Source organism: Astatotilapia calliptera, chromosome 10 (assembly GCF_900246225.1).
Source record: "Astatotilapia calliptera chromosome 10, fAstCal1.2, whole genome shotgun sequence".
Taxonomy (NCBI): domain Eukaryota; kingdom Metazoa; phylum Chordata; class Actinopteri; order Cichliformes; family Cichlidae; genus Astatotilapia; species Astatotilapia calliptera.
Genome location: NC_039311.1, coordinates 8,873,828 through 8,888,866, shown reverse-complemented (window position 1 = coordinate 8,888,866; position 15,039 = coordinate 8,873,828). Strand labels below are relative to the sequence as shown.

The following is a 15,039-nucleotide window of genomic DNA, read 5'->3' as shown; positions in this document are numbered from 1 at the left end:
TCTTTGGAAAAGAGAGTTTATTACAGAGAAATGTCTCTTTCCAAAATAAAAGCTATACTATCCGCTTCTTCTGGGCTATATTCTCAGCAGCATATTAAACATATCAGGTCTCCATAAGGAGAATCCTGTGCTAACAGCTGTCTAAATGACTCGGCTAAAGTTTGTAGCATGCATGCTTGTTGTTTTTGTCTTTGCACTAGGATGATGTCGGTGTAAATGTGCAGTCATATTCGTTGTGTTCCCACTAGTGCTTTCAGGTTAATCTCGTTGAAATAACCTTAACGCCACAACATATATATATATATGAATGAATGAATGAATGAAAACACCCACATTTTGCTTATATGTGGGTGAAGACTTTTGCACAATACTGTATGGTTTGCTTTTTCACACACTTTTCTTACATTTGCTTCAAGACTGCTGCCAGCAGTCACTGGGCTTCACTCTTGTTTCTTAAATGGTAGCTTTGCACAGCTGACTTTCAAATGACTTCTAAATCACATTAAACATGCTTTAAACCTTTTAAATCTCATGGATGTCCTCTAACTAATCAGTGCGTGCGATATCTTGCATTCTCCAATGTAAGCCTGTTAACTTTTCACTAACCGTCTAATGTCTGTTTTCTTTTGCTTTTTTGTCTTTTTCTTTTTCTCTTGTCTAATCTAGGTTGTAGCCGTCACTCTGAAACAAAAGCAATGCAAAACAAAGCCTGGGTCTGCCTTGCATGCTCCTGAATCCTTAACTCTTACAGGATTGATCAAAGCATTGCCTCTGTCTGAAACAGGCGCCACTTCCACTAATCCACAGTCCGATCTTCCATGTTATTTCCTTGTTCGGAAGAGAGGATCGTTGGACTGAGGTGTGACGGACAACCGTTGTCGCCCATCACCCTAAATCCCTTCATTCCTCTAAAAACAAAACAAACAAAAAAAATTAGCTCTTTGACTTCCTTCTGGTCTTCTCCTGTAATGTCAGTCGAGACTCTGAGGCTTCTGACTAACTGGCTTGTGGTGTCTGTGCTGAGACTGACTGGTGTGCTGTGGTCTGTGCCTGCTGATGGCTGCCCTATCCTCGGCCCTGCTCAACTTCTCTGTGCTGCTGTGATGTGGTTGTTCTTGCCTGGGGTGGTCCTGACCACATGGCTCTCTTTCTATCTAAAACACAAACACGCACGCACGCAAATACACACTGCTGGACAAAAAATGGACCTTAATACCAAACACCCTGCTTCATTTATCTCTTCACTCCCTGGGTGGTGGTGGTGGAGGGTGTTTGACACAACTTTGACATGCTGCTTGAGTGATGATCTTAAACCACCTGCCTCCTCCTTCTCAGTTTTTTTTTAATTATTATTATTTTTATTTTTTTAAGGATTGTAGGATGGCATGTCCTGAGAAGTATAAATCCAATATGCACTTTGTCAAAATGGAAAAAAAAAATCATAGACTCTTCTTTTTTTGCTTCTTTTGTTTTGCGTATGGTTTCTTTTGCAGTGTTTATTTTTCCCTTGTGTTAGCTTATTTGTCATTTTTGGTCTGGTGAATTCACTGTTTATTTGATGCGTTCCAAAAGGGGGCACTGATAAAGACTTGCGTATGCTAAACGAGCTGAAGTGGAAGACAAAAAATGCAAACAGAAAACAAAGACTATCTACACGAAAATAGAAAACTACAGTCTATTTCTTTCTGCAGACTTTTTCTTAGCAATGCTCATCTGCTGAAGTGTGAAGTGCACCTTAAAAGGAAGTTGCTTCGAGGAGCTGAGTGATCGCATTTTCTGTGCAACAAAAAAAAGAAAGAAAGAAAAGAGGGAAGGAGAAATCAGGAATCTGGTGCAAAAAGTGTCCTATACCTTCCTTAAACAGTACCTCTTGTGCGTGCTTGTGTATACTGTTTGTGATTGCTGGCTTCAGCTGGTGTGCTTGTGGTTGTGTGTTGACTGAGTGAGTGTACTGTGTTGGAACATGTAGGGTTGTTTTTGTTCTGTTTGATTTTTTTTTTTTTTTTTTTTTTTTTTTTTTTTGGGGGGGGGGGTGGTATTTGTGAAAGACTACAGTAAATGTTGTGTTGCAAATCCAATGGTATGTAATGTACTGTATATACATTATTTAATGTACAGCAAATTAAGACAATTCTTCTAATATTTCTACAAACATTTTATATGTAAAACACATGACAACATTTTTGAACTGGTACTGCTCTGGCTATTACAGATGTGTATATATATTTATATTTTTTTCATGTACAGAATGCTGTACAAAAGCTGTACAATGTTTTGTTTTGTTTTTTAAGTATTGGCCAATCCGTGTTTTTGTTTTCTTTTTTTTTATGTTGTTGTAAAAATTCATATTTTTGTATTGCATGTGATTACCATTCTGTACACGCAGTTTGTGTTTTCATCCATGGAAAACAATAAAGTGAGGCTTGTCATGTAAATACAGCTGATACGGTTATTTTGCAGCTGATGGTAAGTTGGTAAAATGTGTTTTCCAGCACAGGTATTCAAAATAACTGGACACTATGCATCATATCAACACGATGGCATCAACTGACCACATCCCAAAGGTGCGCTGTTGCACTGACGTCTGATGAATGTGGAGGCCATCTGGTCAAAATGAAATCACTTTGTTTAAGAAACTAGTTTGAAATGATTTAAGCTTTGTGACATGGTGCTCATTAAGGGGTGGACATGCTCAGGAACAATACTCAGGAAGGCTGTGGTGTTTAAATCATGCTCACATGGAAACCAGAGAGTGCCAGGAAAACATTCTCCACATCGTTACACCATCACCAGCATCATGAACAGTTGATACAAGGTGAGATGGATGCTTTCATGTTGTTAATCACATATTCAGAAGGCAGCCAATTGCTTGGTCCCAGAGGGCTGGCAGATTTGGAATCGCAGCAACGACAATAAGGAGGGGGGAAAGCAAGACCGGGGTGAGTGGATTAAATATAATATTAAATTACTAAACACTGCTAGTTTAACCTTAACTGTGCGAGAAAGAAGCCTGAATAACGTAACTTCTGCTACCATTAAATTCATTCTTTTGTTTGACATTTGGCATTAACTTGGCTAGCTGTGCATTAAGTCGCCATGTTTCTGTTTGTTCATTTGTTTTTGTGATGTCAGATTTTTTTTGTAACGTGGTGATCAGTGCTGGTTGGAAGGACCACCACTGAATTTTTATCTTTGGCCCCAACAGACTGTAGAAACACCACTGCACATTTTTGGCCAGAGAACTGCAGCTTGCTGGATGTTTTCTCTTCATTGGCCCATTCTCTGTAAACCCTGGAGACTGTTGTGTGGGGAAATTCCCAGTAGATCAGCAGGTTCTGAAATACTCAGATCAGCCCATCTGGCACCAACAAACATGCTACTTTCAGTAGAAATGTGAAAGAGATAGAAAACTGTAGAAAGATAAAACATATGATCTAGAGTTCTTCTTCTTCTTCTTCTTCTTTTTTTTTTTTTGCACTTTCCAAGCTTCAGCACATTCAGTTTAAATTACATGAATATGCTAAATCAAAGCAAGTTTCAATTTTAAATGTGATTTGTTTATGTCAATGTTTGAAATCTTTTAACACAAGCTGCAAGCATTATAAAGTACAGTCTTAGTATCTAAATTATTTGGGTTTCAGTATAAAAATGCAAATAAAAATAATTTGGATATAGTACAAATACAAACTAATAAAATGCTGATAACTTTGAACTGCTGTAGTTTAAAAATGTATGCATACTTGGACTTTTATGCATATTTTATGTGTATACTTTTGAACATCTCTCCTTTATTACAACACTCCATAAACACTTTGGGAAGCTGGTTTAGCTCAGTGAGTGAGCAGGCAAACATATGCCTGGTGGCCGGAGAGCAGTAGGCTTGAGTTCGAGTGCTACCCACGACTCTTTGTTGCTGCATGTCTTCCCCTCTCTCTGTCCCCGTTTTCCTGACTGGACCAGTTTATTTTTTAAAGAAATATTGAAATATTTTTTCCATTCTTTGTTTGAGACAACATTACTGTTCCAGTTTTCTTTTTTGTGTTTTAATTTCTCTGAGTTAGCTAGGAGAGCGTCGAGTGGCAGTCATAAAATTAATGTCCAAAACAGAGAAAACAAATCCAAACCTATAATAAATTATAGATATTATCTAATCAAAAATAAACTTCCATAGTTATTATAGGTGAACATTATAGATGCAAGCCAAGAGCAGGCTGAGCACAATCCCATTTTTCCTCTAGGTGGCATAACGACCCAAAAGAAAGTCTTTGCCATCTTTCCTTTTATGGTAAAGACATGATGAGGCACTGCTTCTTTTTTAATGGTTTTGCACATTTTACATTAACTTTTTTCAAATATGTAGTAACTTGATGGGAAACATGTAAACAGTGTGTCTTAAATTTTAAGCTAACTTCCTCAGTTTGTACAAATTTGACATGTTAAGAATAAACTGCTTAGAATTTACCAAAGATGGTGCTACTTTTAACCTCAAAAAGACAAATTTTTGGCTACGAGTTGAGAATTCATTTCATACAAATGTCTAATAGGTTTAAAAAATGTGGGGCAGTGACATTAATGAGCACATAAGCTCAAAGGTTAACTTCACTGTGTGATCATAATATTCTGCAAACACTCATTTATTAGTTTTCAATTTCATACCTTGGTAGCAGATGAGAGAGGGTGGCCAGGTTTTGCATTTGGTCTCACTCTGAAACAGTGACAATAATCGAAAGGCTCACTATGAGTCGGTAAACACAAGAGCTTGAATGGTTGTAGCTGGAGGTATATAAATAAAAGGAAGCAATTCCAGTTTCCCTATTTTGGTTAGGAAGCTTTTCTGTGACCTTCAGTCAAGTTTACGAAGCCTCGGAAGGTGCCTTGATAATGAGCACTTGTGCTTGCGTTTGGTCTTTGAAATGTTTTATCTGAAGAAAAAAGAAGAATGGTGAATTGATTTCTGTATACTGGCATCAATGGCAAAGAGAGGACCTTGTATATTCTACTGCAGCTAAAAAGCTCTTTGACTCCAACTGGTACTGGGTCACATGACCAGCGTTTAGTGAGGGAAAACTGTTTCCATTACTGCAAGGTCAGCTACAGAATGACAATTAGTCATTTGTTTGATTTTGTTACCAAATTAGCAAGCTGAAAATGTACCAGCATTACATGTGCAACCAGTGGTATGTGTTATGCCAGGCATGTTCAAATCAAACCCAGAAATCACACAAAAAGCCTTCACACACACATAGCCACAATTTGGTTTTGAAACAGAGGGTAAGGTGAGAACACAACAGAGATAGTGAGAGAGCTTTCTCGTGGTCATTCTAACATTTGCTGAGTGCACCACTACAACTGTCAACCATCAATTGATGACCTTGGGACTCTCCTTAATGAAGCTGTCCACCAACACAGCCAGCAAGCTGGTTATTTATAGAAGTGAAGGTACTGAAAGAGAAAAAAAAGGGGAAAGAAAGTGGGGCAGCTGGACGCACGCAAAACATCTACAACAAACACACCATGATCTTACTAACAAATGGGGACTTTCCGTCATTCAGTGAAAGGTGAGGGGTTTTTGAGATGAAGTCATCCTCTTTCCTTTTGTTCTCAGTTCCCCTCATACATATTTAGCCTTATCATCCTTCTCATGTTTATTAGATTAAGTCAGCTTTTAGGGCTCAAAGAGAATTAATACTCTTTGTCAGAATATTTGGCCACCGCCAGTCTGAGGACCAAGCAAATAAAGGACTATAGATGGTAGATTATAGCAGCATGACAGGTTGTGATGTTGCCTTTAATACCTTTAATTTTGCTTTTGTCATTTTTTTTAATTACCAGTTTTTACTGTCTGGTGTTGTTTTCATGCTCGTGATAATTAAATTGTCTGCAGCACAGCAGGTTAAGCAGCAGGGGGTCCAAACTTTTCTGTGTCTACTTCACCGCCTGCAGAAAACATCCAGTTTATCTGCAACATCTTACCAAATTAAACATTCCCCTCTAAAGCTGAAAGTTATGAGTGCAGGTGCAGACTGCCTAAATAGCCAGAAATCACATGGGAAACTCAGCATACAGTAAGAGAGGAAAATAAAAGGGGAAGTTGATAAAATAACTCGATTTTTTATGCAAATTTCTTTTTTTTTCTTTTTTTCTTTTTTGCTGTTGGTGAACTGATGCGGAATAATGTTTTTCATAAATGTTTTATGTCATCTATAAGTGCTTGTTCTGTTGTCCTTTTCCGCTGCATGTGGTGTGTGGTAACCAAGTGTCAGAAAGGTTGTATGCTGTTTGTTGTATGACATTTACCAATGCCTATAATTAAAAGTGCTCTGTGAGCGGTCGGAGAGAGCTCAGACAAAAATATGTAGGTGAAATTGAAGACGACAGATATAGGCATGATTATTATTGCTTTAGGTTTAAAAAAAAAATGAATCTCTGGCACGTCAGTTTCTGTGAAAGGCCTTTAAGAACAATAGAATTGCTCAAAATAATTGTGTAAAAAAATAGCACAGTTTTCAGCTCGACTGGTGTCGCTGCTTTGCGAATTGTATTGATGATTATGCAGTCCTAGGTAGGACAACAATGGGTTTTACTGATTATTTACGCCTCCCTCTTTTTATACCCAACAGATGTCTGCGTGATCAACAGCAACACAGAACAGAGCACCAAAACCACTTCCTTTTCTTAATATAGCCTAAATGGAGAAGTAAGAATGAGTCAGAAAGACGAGTGTGCAGTTGATTTAGATTACTGTCAAATCTCCCAGCAGCTTTCCACATCATTCACATCTCTTCACCTGCAGCATACTGAATACATGATTATAGTATTCACACAGAGCTGTAGTCTTCTTGGAACTATATCAAGATCATCATCAATGTAAGTCGCAAACTTTATCTTTAAATGCGCAGCTTGATTATAAATCGAGTGCAGATCTCAGTTAGAAGAAGCTCTTGGTAGGTTGCATGGCAGCAAGCTTCCCACCTATGTGGACCTTGGACACATATATGGACTGTTTGAGGGTTTGATAGCCGTTTAATGTTGGGAGCATAAAAGGAAAATTGTGTTTTCGCAAATATAAATTGACACTGAAATACAGAAAAAAATACATGTTTAAAAAAATTTTTTTTTTAAATATGTAAACATGTAATTAATAATTTTCCAAAGATTCACAAATTCACATACTCTTTTTGAGTACCTAAGAGTATCCAACCCTATAGTTAAAAAATGTACTCATTACCTAATGAACAGTTTTCAAAAAAGTGATTTTTTCAGCTTTAGTTTTTATAACAAAACAGAATGGGATGTCGTATTTGATTAAATCAAATCTAAAGTGTTAGTTTTCATCTTGAAGTGTTAGCCAGTGTTAATGGTGCGTACCACCAGTATAAATACGATTGTGTATATTAAACAGGATTATGCACACTTTTTAAAAAAATTGTCCAACTCCACAGATGTAAGGATGAAGTGATGAAGTTTGAGTTTAATGAAGTTCAAAACTATGAATTTGTAGTTGATTTATGAAAGCTGTATTTACATAGATCACTACAGAACTCATTATAGGTGTTGGGGTAAGGCTGGGATGGTCAGGGCGCCTGACAAAAGTATACGACAACGATCCCTTCCATTTTAATACAGCTCACTAATACTCTATGCAACTGATTGGGACCCACACTTTGGAATTTAAAAAGAAATCCCCAGTAGACTCACAATGACACTGTCACTGACTTCTATTAAATGCGAAAAAAAACAAGAGGTAATTATTAGTAATAATCGTTATTATTAGTGTGCTTTTGTACCTTTAATTTATTTTTTTGTTTTTTGTTTGTTTGGGTTTTGTTTTTTTTTTTGGGGGGGGGGGGTATTTTTGGAAATCAAACACACTGAGAAATTACAGAAACTATGATACCGCAGCTGACAGCTAAAGGAGAAGTACTCTGAAATAGTTAGCATCAACATTTACATAAAGAGCCATAAAGCCAATAAAGCTGATGAAGATGGGACAAATTATTCTATATGGTCCTGAACAGCTTGAGAAACAACAATGCTCTGTGATTAGTTTTTAAAACAGGAGCTGTCATATACACTAGGATGTATTAGAGGAATAAAAACTGTAATAATTACATCTAAAATGTTCTGGAGTCTATGTATAGAATATTAGAAAATGCAAAGGACAGCACATGTCCCTTGTAATTGTACTAGTCTCTTTCCTGTTCCTGTTCTGACATTACTGCAATAGATGGATTTTAAACCATGTTGCTTTGCCATGTCTTCACAGATACAAACATGAACGGCCTGCTCATCCTGGGTGTATTGCTGTTTATCCCAGGGCAAAGTGATGCTAACAGAATGACTCAACCCACCCTTGGATCTAATGGCAATCAATCCACGTATCGTTTATCAACAGCAACCTCCCCTGGTTCCAGAAGCAAGGCTGAAAGTGTATCTCAGCCTGCCATCAGCTCTGCCTCCACTACCAGCATCACCACCACCACCACCACCACCACTGTGAAGACACCAACAACCACCCATAGTGTTTTTCAAAAATTCAAAGCTGAATGCCGTGATCTGTACATACTGTCTGGCGTACTGTTATTAAACTGCGTTCTTTTTATGATATTGACACTGATACTGCTGTGCAAGGTGTGCAAGTTGAAGAGACGTCTGAGAACCGATGGCGAACCTGTCAGCAACAACGAGTACTGGATGGGGACTGAGAATAAGGCCAAAAGCAAGCCTGACTCTGAGAGAGCAGCCAAAGAGACCACCATGTTAATGGCTGAGGTAACTCCAGCACAAGGGGAGACAAATAACGGCACCATCAAGGAAGACAGTGAGAAGGTAAAGGAGGATGAGAAAACACCAGAGGAGAAGGCGGTGGGAGATGCAGCCAACAGCGAGGAGGCTTCAGCTACACCTGTAACTGCAGCTGAAGATTCACCCTCCCCCAACCCACAGGCGGCCACCGAAGCCCAGCTCAGCCAAGCTGTGGAAGCAGCCTCCTCTGAGGGCAAAGAGGAAGGTGATGCAGAAAAGAAATAGAAGATTCCTATCTCATTCCTAAGATTCCCACCACTTCTAAATACTCGGGTTTTATGGATCTTACACTGTGTGTTTCGTACTATGAGTAGCTCATGAAATAATTCCCCCTATTTGTGTTCTTATACAGCCTACATCACTCTTCTTATATAAGAAGCTTAATATATGAACATTTTGTTTTCTTTGCCAAAGGATGTGATGTGGAGTTTTGTGTATAGCTGCCCTTATTTCACTTTGGCTTTAAATCCTTTAACTGTAATTTTTTTCTCCAGACAGATTTCAATTTGATAATCAACCAGCTGTGTGTATTCTAAGTTTGTCAACCATTTTATTACTGGGAAAACAATAGAGTGATGTTGCTTCCAATTCTTGTGTGTGAAAATTAAAATATTTTAACATTAGAATAAGCTTTTTGTTTCTTTCCCCCCAGCTCACCTTGTGTGTTTGTGTTTTTCCTCTCTTACTCTAATTTGACAATCACGCAACCAGCACAACAGAGATCCATCATTCAGAGTCATCACTGGCCCTTCAGCTGTGTAACGAGCTGGCATTCGTGTGTGTGTGTGTAAGCGGTCTGCTTGATTAGCAAGCAGAGAATGTGCGTCCTCCAGGCAGTGCCACTCAACTCTAAAAGAATGCTCTCTTTCACCTCAGCCAGAGCTGACAAAAGACATACATAGAAGCACAGACACACACACACACACACACACACAGAAAACTTTTCCAAAAAACCAATACGGGGTTGTTTCCGCTGTCATGTGCAGAACTTTGTTTATCCACTTGCAGGTGACGTCATGATGAATGTGCACCTTTCTTTAGCAGTTCTGAATAGTTTGTTCTCTGCTGAGCTGGGTAGCGCATTTATACCACTGGCACTGAATGCAAAAGTAGAAGAGATAAAAAGTAAAAGAGAGAAATAAAAGCATGGCTCTAGGTGATGCATGTACATTAATGAAATAATGAGTAAATAATTTCAGCAACTCTTTACTGCCTGTATGGTGCAGCAGGTATACAAAGTCAAATTTGGGTTATTGGGTGTTCTTTTTTTTTCTTTCCTGCTACTGCTGCAGTATTTGGCAACACTGCACGAGCTGAAAGCAGTTTTATAGCACGCTAAGGGTGGTGGTAGACAGATGTGGAGTGATCGTGAAGCTTCTTGTAAGGGCCAGTTACAGGATACATGTAACTTAACCTCATCTCAGCAAGCTGCTAAACCCAGAAAAGAAAGTACAGAAAAGAAAAGGTGGGGAGGAAGTAACAAGCACTTTGCTGAAATGTGTTTTTGGTTAAGGTGACCACTGAGCTGAGACAATAGTTTTAAAAAAGAAGATTTCAATTAACTGCTGCCAGGGTTCTGCAGTCAGAAATGTGAGCTGTCTTTGTGCAAAAATAATTTTTGTCAAATTTGTCGCACTTGAAAAGTTGAAACACTGATTAACTGTCTCTTTGGACCAAGTCTAATTTTGTGGTAGCAATACAGCAATGCAGTGCAGAACGGAGAGTTGCCTGTATTGCTGATGACAGGTAGGAAGCTGCAGCAGAGGGAGAGTGCTCTGCAATAAATCATGGTGCTCTTTTGTGGCAGCCTCCAACATTTACGAGGAAAATAAGACCCAATTGAAGCACATCATTACATTTGCAAAAGGAGGCTTTAAGAGGGGGTGTAGATTATGTGAGATAACTGATAACAGTCGATCCTATTTAAATACAAACAGGGCTGAAATCCGAGCACAGCAGCAGCTGTCGTTTTAAAATGCAGAGGGAAATCTTGAGAGCTGCCAGGTTTGGAAGGGACCAAGTGGTTTCCTTTGTAGTCCTTTTTATGCAGAGATCCCTTCATTATCCGCTACATTTCTCCTTACCTCCATCCTAATGCACCCCCTCAACCCCCACCTTACCCACTCACAAGCACCCCAGCCCTCCCCTTTTACTTCCACTGCACAGAGTAAATCCAGAGCTTGCAGTGTGTGATCACGCCAACCCCAAAAGATCCATAAGAGCCGGTAGTAAACTCTCAGCTTTTCAAGGAGCAGCCAAGGACCAAACTGCAAAGAAGTGAAGGCAGCCTGAGAAAAAAAGATACAAAAAAAAAATGGTCGAGTAGGCAGAGGTCAATTCTATGAGCGGAAAAGGGTGAAAAAAAAACACCTTCAGCAGAACACCAGCTGGTCCTGGGATCAAAAGCAGAAAAGGACAGGGGAAAGAGGGGGCTGGACAGCGAGAAGGAGCAGAGAAAAGTGAGTGGAATGATAAAATGAGAAGGTGAGTTCTGAACAAATTTAATCACTCTTTTTACTCACACGTTCTGCCACACCCTCGGCTCAAAGATACTGCAGTTTCAACAGCAAGCAGCTCGCGACTGTGTCTTCGCCTGCCTTCGGACCGGCTGATGCATGAGCTCTCTGTGGAGTCATTAATAAAAACCCATCTACTGAGCTAGTTCTCCTCCTCTGAGAGCATGGGAGTGACTTTACTGACAAGCGCTGATGACTGAACACGCAAACTGATGCCAGGGAAAATGACAGCAGGGATTTCTCATCCTTTTGTGATGGATGATTTTCTTCAATAGATTAGAAATATCCTCCTTGAGTTCAGATCAAGCGCTTATCAGTTCTACAAAAGGACACAATTAAGCACTTTCCTAATGTTGCATATAAAGGATACTGCTACAGAATCTCTAAAGACATGGCTGCATAATTGGGGGAGTCAGTTTGGTATGTGACGTTAATGTGTGTACCTGCAAACAATGTAGTGATGCACAGGAAACATTAAGCTACCTGTCTGTGCACATGTGTGAGAGATGTGTGTATGTTTGTGGAGAGAAAGTGAGAAAGAACCAGCCTGTATAGTTTGAAATGCTTCTCCTGCAGGCAGCAAATGTTTGTATCCTTTGTTCACTATTTTCACACCCTGCAGGCCTCGCTTTCAGTGTGCCTTCTGAAAATGATGCTGTGTACAAATAACACTGGTTTGCTGTCTTTCTTGTAGGTGGAAGCTTTCTCTTCTGGAGCTCGTGCTCGTGTTATGGCTTGGGTTGCGAATTCTGGCTGTGTGTCCCTCCGTGTGCTCCTGCAGTCGCAGCCACAGGGAGGTAGACTGCTCCTCGAGGGGTCTAAGAAGTCTGCCCAACAACTTACAGTACAACCTGCGCTCCCTTAACCTGTCCCACAATCGATTCCACAGCCTGGATGACCAACTTACCGCTTACACCCATCTCCGCGTTCTAGATTTGTCTCACAATCGGCTGAGCCGACTGCCCGCAAACCTACCTCGTTCCCTCTGGCGGATTTATGCCTCCTCCAACCGCATTCAGTTGTTGGACAAGAATGACACGGTTTACCAGTGGAACCTGCAGCTGCTTGACCTCTCCGACAACAAAATGGAGAGAGCCACCTTTATCAACAACACACTGAGCAGTTTGTGCACGCTCAACCTCAGCCACAATCACTTCTGGACTTTGCCCACCAACCTACCCGTACGCCTGGAGATTCTTGACCTGTCCCACAACTGGCTAGTAAAAGTACTTCCCGGATCTTTAGATCGGCTCCCCAGACTAACTTACTTCTACCTGCATGCTAACCGCTTCTCTGCAATGCCTCTTGGAGTCTTGGACAAAATGACATCGCTCAAAGTCATTGCTTTGGGAAACAATCCTTGGGCTTGCCACCTTTACGCCGACATCAGTTACTTGCTCTCCTGGACTCAGCGTACCCCCGCACGTGTCCTGGGCTGCCCATGCCACACTCAGCCCGTCTGTGGAGGGGTGCGCCCTGGCAGGACGGGAGGGTGGCATTATGCCTCCTACAACTTACCCCCATTGGCTGCCAGCGCCAAGGATCTGACCTCTATGACCCCCAAAGCTAGTGTCACCGGCTGGTGGTATCTGTCTGTTTCTACCTCGCTGAACACTCCTGTTGCCCCAAGAGAGACATGGGACACAAAACACCACACTTTCACAGCCACACCCAGCATCAGCATGGCCACCCTGAAGTACAAAACCACAGGCACACACCTAACTATTGATCACATGTCTGCAAGTGTTAGCTCTGATTCTCTTCATGTCTCTGCAACAAAGCAAACCTCAACCACAGACACAAGTCTCCTTACAGAAATGACCGATGAAGATAACACGACATCTGCCACAGATCAATTTTTTACCACAGATAGTCTGTCCATCCAAACAAAGAAGACAACCACACTTCGCACCAGAAGTGTGAGGAGGCAGAATCCATCCTTTCCAGGTGGTATCCCTAACAGTAGCCCTGCTCTTGTTTCCTGTTCCTGGGATTTATTCCTTCATAGCTCAGCGCTCCTGTCTCTCATTCTGATTCAAGTCCATTGAAAGACGAATGAAAAGGCCCAACACCAGTTTATAGCACAAACAAGTAGAACAGACACAAAACTGAATACTGCTGCTGCGCTGCAAACCTTGCATATATATATTACCAGCTTTACAGCTTTAATTTCAATGACAGGCTTGAGCTGGGTGTACTGACACTTTTAGAATTACATGTGCAAAAACAAACAACTTTTCTAACATTTTTACAAGCCCTGCTTTGAATGTCTTTTTAAGATTGTAATGAATCTAGCAGAGCACATGATGGCACTATACATCCAGGTACCAGTCTGTTATGTAACTGAGTGCCTGGTGCTTCATGGGCAGCAACAGTCTATTTCCAGGCTGTCCAAGGTGCACTTCAGTACACACTAATGTCCCCAATTTAGAGTTTTAAATGTTTTATTTTTTTAACATTTTTTTATTGTTTCCCTATTTGTTTCCCCAGTTTCACTCTAGATGTGTATTTTTGCTTTGACTTTGTGCAACATTTCATCCTGTTAACTGTTTCCGCTCTCACTGTAGCTGTCCTTGATGTCTGGCCTGCTCGTTTCATACAGGGGTCAGGATGTGTGATCGAAATGTCGGGGACACGCACATAACAGGAGAGAACAGAGACTCTTTGGAGCAGAGGGCAGACAAATGGACATTGTTGCGTCACTACAGTTTAACAAAGTCCAAATGCTTGGCGCTGCTTCTGCATTTTGATCACATCTCAGACTTAAGTGTCCTTCATGATTCAGTGACGCTCGTGAAAATTATCTGCATGCTGACTGAACGTCGCAGGAATGCTAACTTACTTGTGTCTTGCCGCAGAGCATTAAAGCGCAGACACTTTCGTGATATTCAAATCTCGACTGCATTAAACGCCAATGATGTAGCAGCCTGCAGGTTTTTTTGGGTTTTTTCTTTTACAATTTTAGTAACGCTTTTGCATCTAGACCTTAAAGCTGCCAACAGAGGGAGAAAAGCACCACAGAAATCTGCTTTTGATAAACTGGAGAAGAACTAATGTCAGGAATTAGTTTATTGCTGGGTGCTGCTTCAAAGTGTTTTCTGTAATGTTAAATAAAATGTTGGCTATTTACACCTTCTGATAATTGTTTTCATTTCACCACTCACCACCTCCTCTTCTTTTCTTTGCTTTATCCTACCCTGGAAGACAGTTGTTCTAATTTAAAGTGTTCAGTGATTAAGTGTTAGGGGGAGAGGCCAAACAAACGGCAAATTAATGCTGAGCTTAATCTTGGCTTGTTTCTACACACTTGCTCTATAATAGGCAAATGAAGGAAGTGAGCGGCCAAGCTGCATCTCCAGTGGCTGGATTTTATTCTCTTGTTTTTAAGTGTACTTGCCTTGTCTCACAGTTAATCACGAATCAGAACACACACAGAGTGTTTTCTGCTGGGTACTGTCCAATCGCTTTTCTTCCTTTACTTGGAAAAAAGGGGGTAAACTGAAAAAGAAAATATATCGTAGAACAGACACTATCCCAGAGGTTCAGGTGATTCGTATGACCTTTATCAATGGGTGCAAGACAAGTGAGGACAATCTCACATATGGGAACATCTGGGTCAGACAAAGAAGAGCTCCTCTCTGGCGGTGAGTGGCAAACGAAGGCGCGAGCCTCGTGAACAGGTGACAATATGGTGTTGTGTTTCCACCAGCACAGTCAA

At 40.5% G+C, this 15,039-nt stretch overlaps 3 protein-coding genes across 7 annotated transcripts in view; all 3 read left to right on the top strand.

The window, feature by feature from the left end:
• The window catches only part of ksr1a (kinase suppressor of ras 1a), a 32,469-nt gene extending 30,996 nt beyond the window's left edge, over window positions 1–1,473 (top strand). For all 5 annotated transcript variants that reach the window (XM_026182059.1, XM_026182058.1, XM_026182057.1 and 2 more), the window contains one exon: window positions 667–1,473. In XM_026182059.1, coding sequence (XP_026037844.1) covers window positions 667–673 — 7 coding nt within the window. In that variant the 3' untranslated portion in view covers window positions 674–1,473. The remainder of the gene's footprint in view (window positions 1–666) is intronic.
• A 5,159-nt stretch (window positions 1,474–6,632) lies between these two features.
• On the top strand, window positions 6,633–9,419 carry LOC113030624 (uncharacterized). Its single transcript, XM_026182234.1, has 2 exons — window positions 6,633–6,867; window positions 8,267–9,419. Exon 2 carries the CDS (start codon window positions 8,275–8,277, stop codon window positions 9,028–9,030), a length of 756 nt encoding a protein of 251 aa, XP_026038019.1. The 5' UTR covers window positions 6,633–6,867; window positions 8,267–8,274; the 3' UTR covers window positions 9,031–9,419.
• Window positions 9,420–11,196: 1,777 nt separating this feature from the next.
• Window positions 11,197–14,452, top strand: LOC113030681 (oligodendrocyte-myelin glycoprotein-like). Its single transcript, XM_026182337.1, has 2 exons — window positions 11,197–11,289; window positions 12,016–14,452. The coding sequence occupies exons 1-2, from the start codon at window positions 11,282–11,284 to the stop codon at window positions 13,367–13,369; spliced, it is 1,362 nt and encodes a 453-aa protein (XP_026038122.1). The 5' UTR covers window positions 11,197–11,281; the 3' UTR covers window positions 13,370–14,452.
• The last annotated feature ends 587 nt before the right edge of the window (window positions 14,453–15,039 follow it).

Excerpts from the sequence above, each read along its gene's own strand:
- LOC113030624 (XM_026182234.1), top strand. The coding sequence starts at position 8,275 with ATGAACGGCCTGCTCATCCTGGGTGTATTGCTGTTTATCCCAGGGCAA.